We start from the raw sequence: 13,003 nt of genomic DNA, 5'->3' as shown, positions 1-13,003 counted from the left end.
TGAGCCCCAGGGTAGGGTCTTTGACGACAACACTACCAAGTCCCCAAAGGATGCCATAAAAATACCTCTGCTCCTTCTAAGCTGCTCTTTCCCCTAAAGACAGAGGAAGAAATACTTAACACATGTTCCTTCAACTTGCTTGGTTGGCTTCTATATTGCCCAAAGGTGGACCCCATAGACCACCCTTAGACTCTCTGTACCCACCTGGCCCATGCAGTCAACCACAGGAGACTGACCTTCCTCCCTGGCATCAGACATACCCCACACTCCACATACCCCACTGGTCATGCTCTTGTTCAATGGGAAAGAATGGGGAAGTAAAAGATGCTTAGTGTGATTCCAGAAAGGAATGAAGGCTGGAGAGGGACAGGACAGAGCAGTGGGGACAGGCTATTAGGGACATGACAGCAAAAGCACTGGTAGGAAAGCAAATGGCTGTGCAATTGGAGAACACCCAACACTAAGTGGTGTGAGGCTGCCTGAAGCCCCATCAACCCCAAATACATGAAGTGTTCTTCTATGAAAGAAGAGGGGGCTGCAGAAGGAGAACCAGAGGCAGCAGTACTGCTATACTGAGAGTGAAGGGTGAGCACCCGCTGCCAATAGCCAAACCTGCAAGAACGTCTATCTGACTGCCTGGTGTGGGGAGCACCCGCACATGCGGGGTTGGGTGGGGAGATGGCGGGCAGCAATGTCTTATCTTATCCATGAGCTTCCCACAGCATCAAATTCCCAAAGGAAACCCAACTCCTAAACAATCAAAACCCTAGGGAGTCTGGCGTTTTCCAAAACTCGATTTTCCCAGTATGATATGACATGGCATCTGCCAGTCTCCTCCTCTCTCTTTTCCCTTCCATGGAATCACCAGGCAGACAGAGTTCCTGGAGTGCTGAAGGATGGAAGGGCAGCTATATTTTAAAGGAACTTTGATCAGAAAGAAATCTTGCAAATGCCCATGCCAGGTTACCCTGCCTGCAAGCCCAGACCAGGTCCTGCTATGACCTGAATGCAGGGCCCCCTCGGCTATGGGGGTGACTGGCACCCATGCAGTGGTACTTACAAGTAAATGCTGGACTCGTTGCCGCCCATGTCTGGGGACTGAAGTTTCTGCACAAGGATGACAATGATGCCGATAAACAGCACAAAGTTAACCTGAAGAGTAAAGAAAAAGAAGATGGAAATAACTGGGCTTTCCATACCCCTCCCTCTACACAGACTGTTATTTCTCCAACAGGCCAACAGGGCCTCCCCCATCCAGTCAGTATCCCATCTAGACATGTAATATAAGATGGCAGCATGAGGACACTCATTTATCTCCCCAGAATCCCACAAAATCATTGAAATGACCAAAGAAAAACAATTCCACAGGAGCACTGGGAAACAGAAATATTGCAAGTGAGCCAGAAAAGTTAGTAATTTCTGGAAGAGAAAGAGTAAATAGGATCAGGGTGATGGAAAAATAACAACCCGAAACGAATAGAGAAGAGGCCATTGCAGAGGTGAGAGCTGTCCTCTGGAGAAATTCCAAGTTCAGCAGCATCAAATATGGGGAACTGGAGTGGACAGCATAAGCCCTATTAATTAAAGGGCTGCCTGGGAATAGCAGTAGCAGCATTTGCCTTCAGATAAAGATCAAGGATAAAAGCTGTAAACACAGTGGGAAGCTGTGTGTACCCTGAGAAAGGGAGGGGTGCAAGTAAATAGAAAGAAGGTACAAAGAGAGAACTACTCAGCATGTAATACTACTCAACATCTGGATATGGATGTAGCTGAAACGACACTTTAAGAAAAGAATGGCGAGTCTAAAACAAACTTTCAGATCATATAAATAAAATAATTAAGCTTTCAAATCAAAACCTAGGGAAAGAATACCACAAATTTAACTTATACAAGAAGGAAATTATAATAAAGGTAAAAACTCCTCATAAGGAATCAAGAAAAAGAAGTAGATTTGAGCAATAAAGATAAATTTTACTTTAGTTTTTTGTTTTGCTTGTGTTCACAGGTCAAACTGGACGGTGAAGGACGCTCCAAGTAGGGCGGATTCTGTCAGTCTCGTTCTCTGCTGAACACCCAGTGTCTAATCAGTGCTGTAATTTAGCTCAGTAAATAGTCAAGCTAACTGCATGGATAGCTAATCTAAAAGGAGAAAATGCAACTAAAAATATGTTGGAATGGAAAAAGGACAACTGGTATATAGAATATTTTAAATGGTAGGAGGAAATTTATTCAATGGGAAAATAACAAGATCTAATCAAGAAGATGTAGAAAATCTGAGTATAGCAATGACTTCAGAAGAAATATAAATGTTAATTAAAAATTGTATTCCATATAAGACACCAGGCTGAGATTTTTACAAAGCTTCATAGGACCTTAAGGATGATCTAACTTATATAACTACTTATTTGTTTAGAACCAAATTTTTAAGAAGCTCCCAAATTACCTCTCAGGCTAATCAACCCTGCTACAAATATCAGAGAAGGCACAAAATGCACATGTGCACACACATACACATACACACACCCCTAAAACCATACAGCTTATGAAAACCAATATAAGACAATGAAAAAATATTAACAAAATAGAATTTAGCATAATTCAAAAGAATAAAGAGATAACCACCATAAATGTTTTATGCCAGGAATGCAAAAAAAAAAAACAAAGTGCTAATATTTGTTACATTAATTGAGCAAACCAATAAACAACCATTACCCTCTCGAACATTGGCCAAAAGTCCAGTAACAGAAATGTCAACAAAGACATGGGAAGTGAGCACTTTCGCATTCTGCTCCTGCAGAGCAATTTGCTACCCATGAAATGTTAGATGTATGCTACCTTTGTCACAGAAATTTTACTCTTTGAGATTTATTTTAAAGACATACTGATGCGCGTGCAAAGGTGTGCACAAACACACTCATTGTAGCATCAGTCATAATGAAGAAAACCTGGAATACTATTGAGTTCATCACTAAGGGAAAAAAATCACTTCAATAAATGTCCCTAACACACATTTGATAAAAATCACCATCTCTTCCTGATTAACACACACACACACACACACACACACACACACACGTGAAATAAGCCAGGAATAGATATTTCCCAAATGCAGTGAAGGGCAAATGCCCCAAACTGTAGCAAATATCATCCTCAACAAAATCAAGGAATGCATGATGTACATATCAGAAAGGCAGAGTAGAAACAACTTTCATTTACAGATTATGTAATTACCTATGTATAAAATCCATGAGGACCAGTTGACAAGAGGTAAAAATAGGAGTTTAGAAAAGTAACTGAGAAGAGAAAAAAATACACAAAAACTAAGTTTCTCTACACACCAGTAGTAGCCCATTTCAAAATATAATAAAAAAAAATTCCTAGACACAATAAAAGCACAAACTGGAAATTTCCTCAGATGCAAACGTAACAAGAATAAGAGAGACAACTAATAATGGTATAAAACAACTAAGACAAAGACTGAGTAATGGAGAATCAGGCCATATTTTCAGGGAGGAAGACAAAATTTGAAGAAAATTCTCCTTTATCAAATTTTTCCTTTATAAAAAAATCTTTTTAAATTCAACACAATTCCTATAAAAATCTCAACCAGACTATGCTTTTTTTTTTCAACAACTTGACAAAGGTATTCAAAAGTCCACCTGAAGAAGTTAATTGGCAAGAAAGTCTTGAGGAGAAAAAGAATAAATAAAGGAGAAGCGGGCATACGTGACATCAGATTTTGCTCAAGGCTGCAGCAACTGGAACACTGGAGATACTTGGCCTGGGGAACAGCCAGAGGCACCAGACACACAGACTAGGAAGTCTGGAGCTGCTCAACAAGTAGAGGACACTGCATGTTTATGATAAAATAACATTCCCACAAAATGCCGAGAGGGTGTTCTATTCAATACAGTGATTAAAAGGGAGAAATGTCTATCCACTGAGGAAAAAATTAAAATAAAATGATTAACTATGATTTCAGATCAAAGAAATAAAATTTCAGCTCTGTTAAAGATGTACATATAATAATCCAATCGACAAGAAATGTTTAAGACAATTACGAATTATTTTAAATCTTAGTTTGACAAATTATTTTAAATCTTGTTTGATAAAAACAAGATATAAGGCTCAGAATTTATGAAGAGAAAACCTGATAGTTTGACTATATAAAGTTACCCATTCTTGGAAACATTTACAATATATCCAACTGATGAAGTGTTATGCTTCTTCAGGAAATAAGAAAGGCAACAATTGGGCTAGAAAAATGAGCAAAAGAAATAAACAGGAAATAGCCAGAATAAAACCAAGTTATCAATAAATATTTGGAAAAAATGTTCTGCTACATTAGCAATATGGAGAGATGCACATAAAAACAATGAACTGCCACTATGTCCAGGAGATAGAACAGATATTGTAAGTACTGACAATGGTATAAGGTATCCTTTTTGACCCAGGAACTCTACTTCTAGGGAATTATTCTAAAGAAATATTCACACATACTCGAAATTTTGCAGAGAATTGCTCCAAGTGGCATCTTTTGTAATAAAAAAAGTGGTCTAATATAAAAACAAACATAATAGCTAAATAACTTGTGTGTCCACACTGTGGAATATAATACAGTCATGAAAAAGGAAATCAGTTGATTGGTTTGTGTAGTGACTGCTTTATTTCCCTTCCTACTGTGCTTTTCTGCCCAGGCCCATCTTTTCCCATTGCCCTTTTCCCCCATGACACCATGTGATGGAGGCTGGAGGGGCCCACAGAGCAATCCAGGTCACTCACCATTATAGAACCAACCACAGGGCCTTTGATCACCCACCACAGAGCTGTGTTGTCATTCATATCCCAGCATCTAAAAGACAGTGAGAGAAAATAATTCCTGGGGACCAACAGGAAAATGACCCTGGTTTCCTTGGATGATGCTTTCTTCCCCTGCAATTTCTTGAGGAAAGGCTGGTATCAGAAGAGCTCTTAGGTGAACTGCAGACTGGAGCCCAGCCCTGGATTTTCAAATGCCCTTCATCTGAGTCTTCCCTACCAAGGCAGGCATTGGAGCCCAAGAAGAGGAGTCACCAATGGGCAAAGGCCAAGTTCCCCATCAGAACTGAGGCTTTTGGGGGTGCAACTCAGACTCAACATTCTTCCTTCCCTCCATTAAAAAAAAAAGACACTCATATTTGGGCCCAGGGACAGAGCATGGCTCTGAAAGCTATAATTCTCTCTGGGTTCAGGCAAAGATATGGCTGTGTGGGTCCAAGCTCAGACGGTGCCCAGGGCCGGGGGAACACACAGGTCCCCATTTTGGATAACTTGCTTGAGATTGTTAATGTGAAGTCAGGGCAGCAAACAAGAACCTACTCATAAGAGTAAAGACCTACTGTAGAGGTTCTTACATCTGTGAGAACTGACTAAGCCCTGACCCCAGTTCTAGGCATTTGTACTCACCCTGTGTCATCACAGTAGAGACGCAGCACAGCCCACACCGTGACACACACAGTTGGTGTCCCTGAGAGAACAAGAAGGAGTCCCATGAAAACAAGAAAACCTAAAGCTCAGTATCCCCCTCAGACTTGGAGCTCTGACCATGGGGTACCTTTCCCTCTCAGACCTGGAGTCCCAGGCACCCTAACTGTGCATGACACCCAGGCCTCCTGGGGATGCATTTCTCCCCAGACCCTGGGCTATCTTGTCTATCAGAAGGGTTCCTGAATACACCCTGTCCCTCAGACGCCGGGCTTCCTAGGGGAAGGAACAACAAGAGAGGGCCCAAGAAATGGCAGTCTGCCTCACTCAGATGTGACACACCTTGACAGTGGGACCAAGGACATACCTGGCCGTGAGGCCTGAACCTGTCCAGGCCACAGTCAGTGACCTACCCCAGCCAATAATGGTGTACCAGTAGAAGTATGTCCTCTCAGGGAAGAAGGTTTCCACCAGTAGGGTGAAAAGGTACAGGCCTTCGATGAACAGCCAGAAGTAGTTGGAGACCACGCAGTAGTGGAAGAAAACCATCACTGCCTTGCATTCCACCTGCCAGGAGATTCAAGAGGGTGAGAGAATCATGTGTCTCCGCTGGCCCCCCAGGCCCTGAAAATCCAGGAGACCATGGAGAGTCCTGAGGGTCCTTCAGCTCTGGCATGCTTGGCTCCAACATCTCACATGGCTGAAAGACTCAATATCTCCTGGATTTGAGGAGATTAATACTGCAATACTGAGCTGAAGAGGCCCACAGAGGGACCCCTCTCATGTGGGAGAGAATGGGGGTGGGATGGAACAGAGCACCCTCCTCTCCACAGGTTCATTCTCCCCCATGTTTCTACCTTTTTCCCGGTGAACCCCCATAGATGAGGTGAATAGGGAGGTTGCTGCAGGAGGCTTGGTAAAATAAAGGTTTTAGACATCACACTATTGAGGGAAATACTCTTGGGACCCCAGAAATCACACAGAGACCCTCCCTCTAAGTGTGCTCTCCTGGGTCAGGGCCCTATGCTCTGGACTGCTCTCTCCTGCCCACACCATCAGTGAATGCCTCCTCTGCTTACCTTACAGGCCCTTACAGGCCAAGAGACAGAGGTATGAGAATTGGGGAGGGGACCTAGAAGGAACCCTGGCAATCAGCCTCTCAGCTCCATCATGCACTAGTTAAATGGTCAGGGCCTGGCCCGCCCTCTCTCTGAGCTGAGTTTCCTCCTCAGTCAAGCTGGATTGGCATTTCCACCTGACCCCCCTCAACAACCTGCCAAGTGCACGCGCAGGCCAACTGACAGGAAGTCATGATACTCAGGGCTATCACTTGCTATTACTTCACTGCACGGTCATGCCTGGATTTCCACGTTCAGTGGGGCCAATGCTTCACGTGCAGGAAACGCTTGAATGTGGGGCATCAGGCAGGGAGGGAATGTCCTAGAAGGTAGGGCGGGGAGATTCCTGGCAAGACTCAGTTCACTCACGGTGGAGATGGAGCAGTGGTTACTGTCCTGCTCTGCATAGAGGATCCAGTCCTTGATGAAGACAGAGATGGCCCTCAGCATGAACGATATGAACAAATTCATGTGGATAAAGTTGCGGGTACAGTGCAGCTTCCTGTATCAGCCAACCAGGGAAGGAAGAGGTTTTGAAGCACGGGATCCCCACAGCATTCCAACCCTCCACCCAGGTGTACTCTGGGCCAACTCCATGGCTTTGTCTCAACAGGATCCCCCAGTTAGACCACTTAGACCACCCTGTTCCTCCCACCTCTCTAAATCCTCATTTTCAGGCCCCTGTCACCTAGACTCCTACCTGGCATAGTCACACTTCTCCTACCTATGACCTCTCTCTATCTAGATCAGGAAAATCAAAGTGAGGAATGCTGGTGTCCTGCCCAGGGTATGCCTTGCTGTGTGGCCCTGGACAAGCTACTTGCCCTCTTGGAGGTCAAGCTTCCCATCTGTTAGCCCAGGGTAGGGGCAATGATCTCCAAGGGAGCCCCAGTGGGGGAGAGGGGTCAGAGGGACACAGCAAGGGCTCTGAACCAGGATGGGCTGTGCTCACACCAGCGCAGCTGGGGGTCTCACCGGAAGCGACACAGGATGACCATGGCAGTAGTGAGAGTGACCAGGGACGTGCTGTAGCCGACTGTGTAGAGAGCCTTCACCGACAGGTAGTAGTAATCCTGGAGCAGGGTACAGAATATGCAGGCTCCACAAGGGTCATGCCTCCAACCCCAGCCCCCTCTGGTCCACATGATCTTTCAGGCCAGGCCCTGCCCACCTCTGGGCCTACAGTGCAGTGCCTCTTTCCTTTTCTCTTCCTGTTGGTCTTACCTCCTCTGCTTCCTCATCTGAACCACCACCACTATGAGCACCACCCCCCACCCACACCCCAGCCCCTGCTGAGCTGCACTCTCCCTCTGCAGTGGCCTCACTCTGCAGATGCTCACTCAACGCTGGCTGAATGCAGAGCGCAGATCCATCACAACAGACAGCAGGCTGGACAGAGGTCCAGGAGGCCCCTGGCTGGCCCAAACCTTCAGTCGCTAGAACAGAAGACTGTTAGGGGTCCTGGCAGAATAGCCAGAAAGGTAGGGGCCACATGGTGGGAGTCTGAAGGACCCGTGCAGCAAACCATTTGCTTCTCAGCCCTGGTGAGTGACTAAAAGTCCTGGCATCCTGCCAGGGTGCACAGCACTCCTGAATCTACCTAGGGACCTGCGTTTCCTGTTGTTCAAGGTCCCTGCTGGGAATACCCCTCCATCTAGCCTCCACAGCCTCGCCCTCAATGCCTCCAGGGGTAGGGCAGACCCTCACCTGGTCCCCTGGCTCCGACTCATATTCCTCAAACCCACAAGCATCAAAGTAATGAGGGAATGGCTCCGACCAACCATATTCCGTGCAGTTCCGGCTCACCACCCTCCTGTCTGCAGTGAAAATGAAAACTCAGTGAGGCATGGGAATGATTCAGGGGCCCTGAATTTCTTATTCAAAAATACTTCTTAAGTGGGAATTCCTAGAAGGAGTCCCATATGTCCATCTGGGAAACACAGCAACTGAAGATTCAAGAAATTCCCCACAGTCTGAGGGAAAACAGTGATTGCTATGACCTCAAGTTCAGCATTTACTAAGACTGGGGGTGGAAGTGGGGAGCATAGGGCACAAGCTCATGTCTTAACTAAGGGTAAGGCCCCTGAATGGGCTGAATCCAACTCCCCTACACCTCTCCTTCCGGAGCAGTCAAATGTGGAGGCCTCAGCCCCTTCTGTAGGCCCAAGTCAGCACTGGTCAGACTTCCGTGTATACAGAGCACCTGCGGTCACAAATGCAGATTCTGTCTCCCACCCACCCACCCACCTGCCTGCCAGAGGACTAAACTCAAAATGGGTGGGATCTTGACCTCCTTGCTCTGCCCTTCTGATGAGGTACATGTAGCCCATCACCTCACACAGAGATTCTCCATTCAGGAATCCCCTCAGGTGATGGCGAGGCAGGAGTTCCCTTCACACCTCAAGAAACACACGCTAGGTGCTGCTTTCACTCGGAGCTCTGGGCCTCCAAGCAGCTGCAACAGCCAGCACCACGGGGACACATGGCCTGCTTAATTAACAAGGACCAGACCTCCATTAACCTAGCACTAGATCTTATTAAGACATATATTTAGGACTTTTTTAAAAAAAAAAAATTTCGCCTTTCCAGGTTTGGAGGTCTATTTCCTGTCACTAATGGACTTTAATTTTCGTTTGATGAACTTTAAAGGCAATTTTGTGGAACACGGGGAGGCGGGAGTCTTTTGCTGGCTGCAGAGTGGAGGCCAGGCTGCTTTTCACCCCGCCTCGGGCTATTGGAGTATTTACTGACTGCTTCCTCAGCCTCCTCCTAATCCCACAAATGACAGGGGTGAGCTTCGCAAATCCGGAGGAGAGGAGAAGGCCACAATCCCATCTGGCTCCAGGCCAGGTCCTGAGTGTGGTCCCAGAGGGATCCCTGTTCCCAGAACAACACCCTGGGGTTCACCTGGTATATCAGGGCACATAAGCAGGGACTTCCCTTCATAGGATCCAGGGACCAGGAAATTGCGTAAATCAAGAGACATCTGCAGAAAAGGGGCTCCAGCACCCATATTGCTAGAAAAGTATCCCTTCTGTGGCCAAGGACACCTCAGGAAGGAGGTGAAGGTGGAAGCTAAGAGGGTCAATTCCTCCTCCACTTTTCCAACCTTGTGTCCTCGCCCGTTGGGCTGAAAGATCTAAGGCCCATTCTTGTTAGCCGAGGGAGTCAGAATTGTGCCCGCTGGGCTGTGGGAAGCAGCAGAGGGAGGGCGACCCTGCATAAGAGCTCTCTCTGCCAGACGGGGAGGCTGGTCTCTGTCTCTTCTGAATTCTGCGTCCCACCACACAGGACAAGGAAGGCATCTGGCAGACCCACGGAGAGAGGAGCTCCTCCGTCCCAACAAACTGTTCCTTCTTCTGGCAAAGCCATCACAGGCTGCTCCTTCCAAGTCCCTCTGAACACTGCTTTCCAAAGTACGCACACTCTAGGGGATCCTAGCTGTGGCCAAGTTTCTTCCCCTTCCCGGGCCTCATCTCTCTGCTTTGCCTACATCAGAGTGGTAGGAAAAGGAGAGGGAGCTGCTCTGAAAAACAATTTCTTAAAAAGTGTCGTAGAGGTAGAGGCCATTTCCTTTCTCTTATTTTCCTCCTTTCCTTTTCTTTTCCATAAAACAGTGTGGGCTCAGAAAAGTATAAACCCCTTTTGTTCAGATCTATTTTCTGAATTTGCCATTCTATTGTTCTCACTGCAATCTCCGGAAGATGGAGAGCTTTGCAGACTGTCAAAACTCCACACTGGCTGTGCCTATTTCACTGGGTTTCTCTGCCCCAGCAACACAGAATCTTAGGGAGGTGGTTCTCAAAGTGGGTGCAAGCACATCAGCATTACCTGGGAGACTGGCTAGAAATGCACGTTCTCAGGCCCCATTGCAGGTTTATGGAATCAGAGACTCTGCGGATGGGCCCAGGGACCTATTGGGCTTTAACAATCCAACTGGGCTACTATGATCATAATTAAAATTTGAGAACACTATACATGTCAGAGTTCAAAACATCACAGGTCCATCTCACCCAGCCTGGAGTCCAGGACAGGGTTTTAGGAGATCTGTGACTTTCAAAAATGGCCACAAAGCTCCCATATCCATAAATGCCTCCCTCCAGCTAGTCCACCCTCTACCCCAGTTGTCCCTTACCTGAAAGGGCCAAGGAATTACTTTCAATGAAATCATCAAAATCTCCTGCAAAACAAAGAATGCGGGAATGAGTCGGAACATCCAGCTATCAGCTTTCCAGGGCCATCCACTGTTCACGCTCCACCCTGGAAGGCTAAGACTGCCCCTAGGCTAGAGGACAGGGACCCCATCTCAGCTAAGGGGCAGCACCTCACACATTTTCTGGCGCACTGGATCTTCTAAGGCCAATCTCATTTGCTTTGTATATCTGTTATGTTAGTGATGGCCAATGACTCAATTCTCCTCCTGGATCACAGGATATGGCAATGGGCCATTGTCAGGAAGATAGGAGGGTCTCCAGGGTAGAAGAGAAAGTGAAGGGAATGGAAAATGATGACAAGGGTCCTGGGTATGTGTTTCTTTGATGCTCAATTCTCATTGCAGTCCCCAAACCACTCTCATCAAAAGAACTCAGAACTCCAAAGACTTCATCCTCATGTGTTTTCTCTCTCTCCCTACCCTTTATTCTCATGTGCACCCTTTTCCTATGCTGAATCCCATGAGCAATAAACTCCCATTTCCCCCTTTACTTCTCAAAGTCTTGTTTTCAAGGTCCAATGGACATGCCACCTCCTCCAGGAAGCCTGCCCTGACTTCCTCATTATTTTTATGTCTCCAGGCTGCCACAATTAGGTCTCTTCTGCTTTTGCACTTGGTGTATATTCCAACTTCTTGGTCATTGGAAATGTCTACTTATCTATGTGGGCTCAGTACATGTTTAGGTCTGCATATATCTAAATACATCCCTCCAGAGATAAATTAGATTGTCCCAAACAGGCCCATGATCACCAAGGGCTGTTCTTCCATCTTCCTGTGTGTTCTCCCTCCCCTTCCCTCCAGGATGGTTAAGAAGGAGAGAGAAAAAACATGGTCCCTGATGAGTCTCCCATTCTACCCTCACTCAACACAGCAATCAGAGCTGGGCTCCCACTGGTTGGCCAGATAAACAAAGGATCAGCAGTCTGTCATTAACAGGGTTCTACTTACCAAGGGTTCCGGTCTCCCAGACTGAAAGAGAGAGAGAGAAAGCAGAGGTGAGCAAGGGGGCTGAAGTTGGGGTTTGCTTTCACTAGACCCTGCTGATTACTCCCTCCTCTTCCCCCTCCCCACTCCCAAAATGGACAGATTCTGTGCTGGGGGGCCCAGAAGTCTGTGGGCCACCAGATTCTTCCACCTTCATCGGACACAGTTAAAGAGAAGTGAGCAGAGGCATCTGAGAAGAGGAGAGATCAGTGTGTCTGCATGCCCAACCGTCTGCAAAGCACAGCTATTACAATAAACATAACACCTGAAAACCAAGAAATACAATGTGAAATGTCATTCTCAACTTTCTAAGTATTTAAGGCAAGTCTCACTAATCTAGCTGTGTGAATAGAGATGCTAAAAGTTCCTGTCTTAATGAACCATTAAGAATCCAATGTGAATAACACGTTTATTGTACAATTGCCAGAGGGAGGGATGGAGTCTGAAGCAAAGTTTATCTTAAGAAAATCTTATTTTATTGCTATTCATTTTGTCTTTTTGTTGCAGTTGAAAAGATCCAATCTTGCCATGGTACCTGACCCACAGTAGATGTTCAGTAAACCTTAAATAAATGACAGAAAGGAGTAGGTAATGGAGGAAGTGATGAAGTTGGTTTCTAAAAGGATGAATTAGAGGTAAGGCTGACTCACCAGCTGCCTGTCACACACCATTCACCATGTACCTCTCACTTCAGCAACTTCCCCATCTGTCTCCTTCCAAATTTACTTCCTGTCCTGCTCTGGGTCATACCCCCTAGGAGTTGTCAAGTGGAGGCCATTAACTGCCGTTCTCCTGAACTGGCACTTGCCCCAGCCTCACCAGGGAGATGAGGTGGGCCACATCATAGCCACTGTTTGCTCTGCTCTTGGGGTGGGAGCCAAACTGGAGACCTGGGACTCCAACATCACCCCACTATCTCCCCTGCCACATCCTGCCAGCGCCTCCCCTCCAGAGCAGAGTCAAAGTCTGGGTTTCAGATTTGAAAGGGAATTTGCCTTCTGCCCCTCACAAACAGGACTGGTACAGAGGCAGGCAGGAACCCAAAAGTAGAGCAAAGCCTGGAAACTTCCCACTTCTAGAATGGCATCTTCAGAAGACTTAAGCAGGTGAAGGAGGAAGCTGAGTCCAGGCCACAGGTACCTGTGCACAGTCACACCTTGACTCGAACCCCTCTGCCCTGCAGGGACCCCCAGCTTCCATGCTTCTGCAACCAAGAGTCCAACTC

The 13,003-nt window shown here is 46.5% G+C and overlaps 1 protein-coding gene across 5 annotated transcripts in view; it reads right to left on the bottom strand.

Annotated features, from left to right (window-relative positions):
• ADCYAP1R1 (ADCYAP receptor type I) overlaps positions 1–13,003 on the bottom strand; it is a gene marked incomplete at both ends in the record, with an annotated part of 38,766 nt that overhangs the window by 12,235 nt on the left and 13,528 nt on the right. For 3 of the 5 annotated variants that reach the window (XM_084229900.1, XM_084229901.1, XM_084229903.1), the window contains 9 exons: positions 1,061–1,152; positions 4,783–4,852; positions 5,446–5,506; positions 5,877–6,030; positions 6,951–7,083; positions 7,557–7,654; positions 8,289–8,398; positions 10,717–10,761; positions 11,743–11,763. In XM_084229900.1, coding sequence (XP_084086026.1) covers positions 1,061–1,152; positions 4,783–4,852; positions 5,446–5,506; positions 5,877–6,030; positions 6,951–7,083; positions 7,557–7,654; positions 8,289–8,398; positions 10,717–10,761; positions 11,743–11,763 — 784 coding nt within the window. The remainder of the gene's footprint in view (positions 1–1,060; positions 1,153–4,782; positions 4,853–5,445; positions 5,507–5,876; positions 6,031–6,950; positions 7,084–7,556; positions 7,655–8,288; positions 8,399–10,716; positions 10,762–11,742; positions 11,764–13,003) is intronic. The other 2 variants (XM_084229902.1, XM_084229904.1) reach the window with 2 other exon arrangements.

This window comes from Talpa europaea (assembly GCF_964194135.1).
Source record: "Talpa europaea genome assembly, chromosome: 3".
In the NCBI taxonomy this organism is placed as follows: Eukaryota; Metazoa; Chordata; class Mammalia; order Eulipotyphla; family Talpidae; genus Talpa; species Talpa europaea.
Note: the sequence above shows the minus strand (reverse complement) of the source record. Positions and strands in the feature narration are given on the sequence as shown.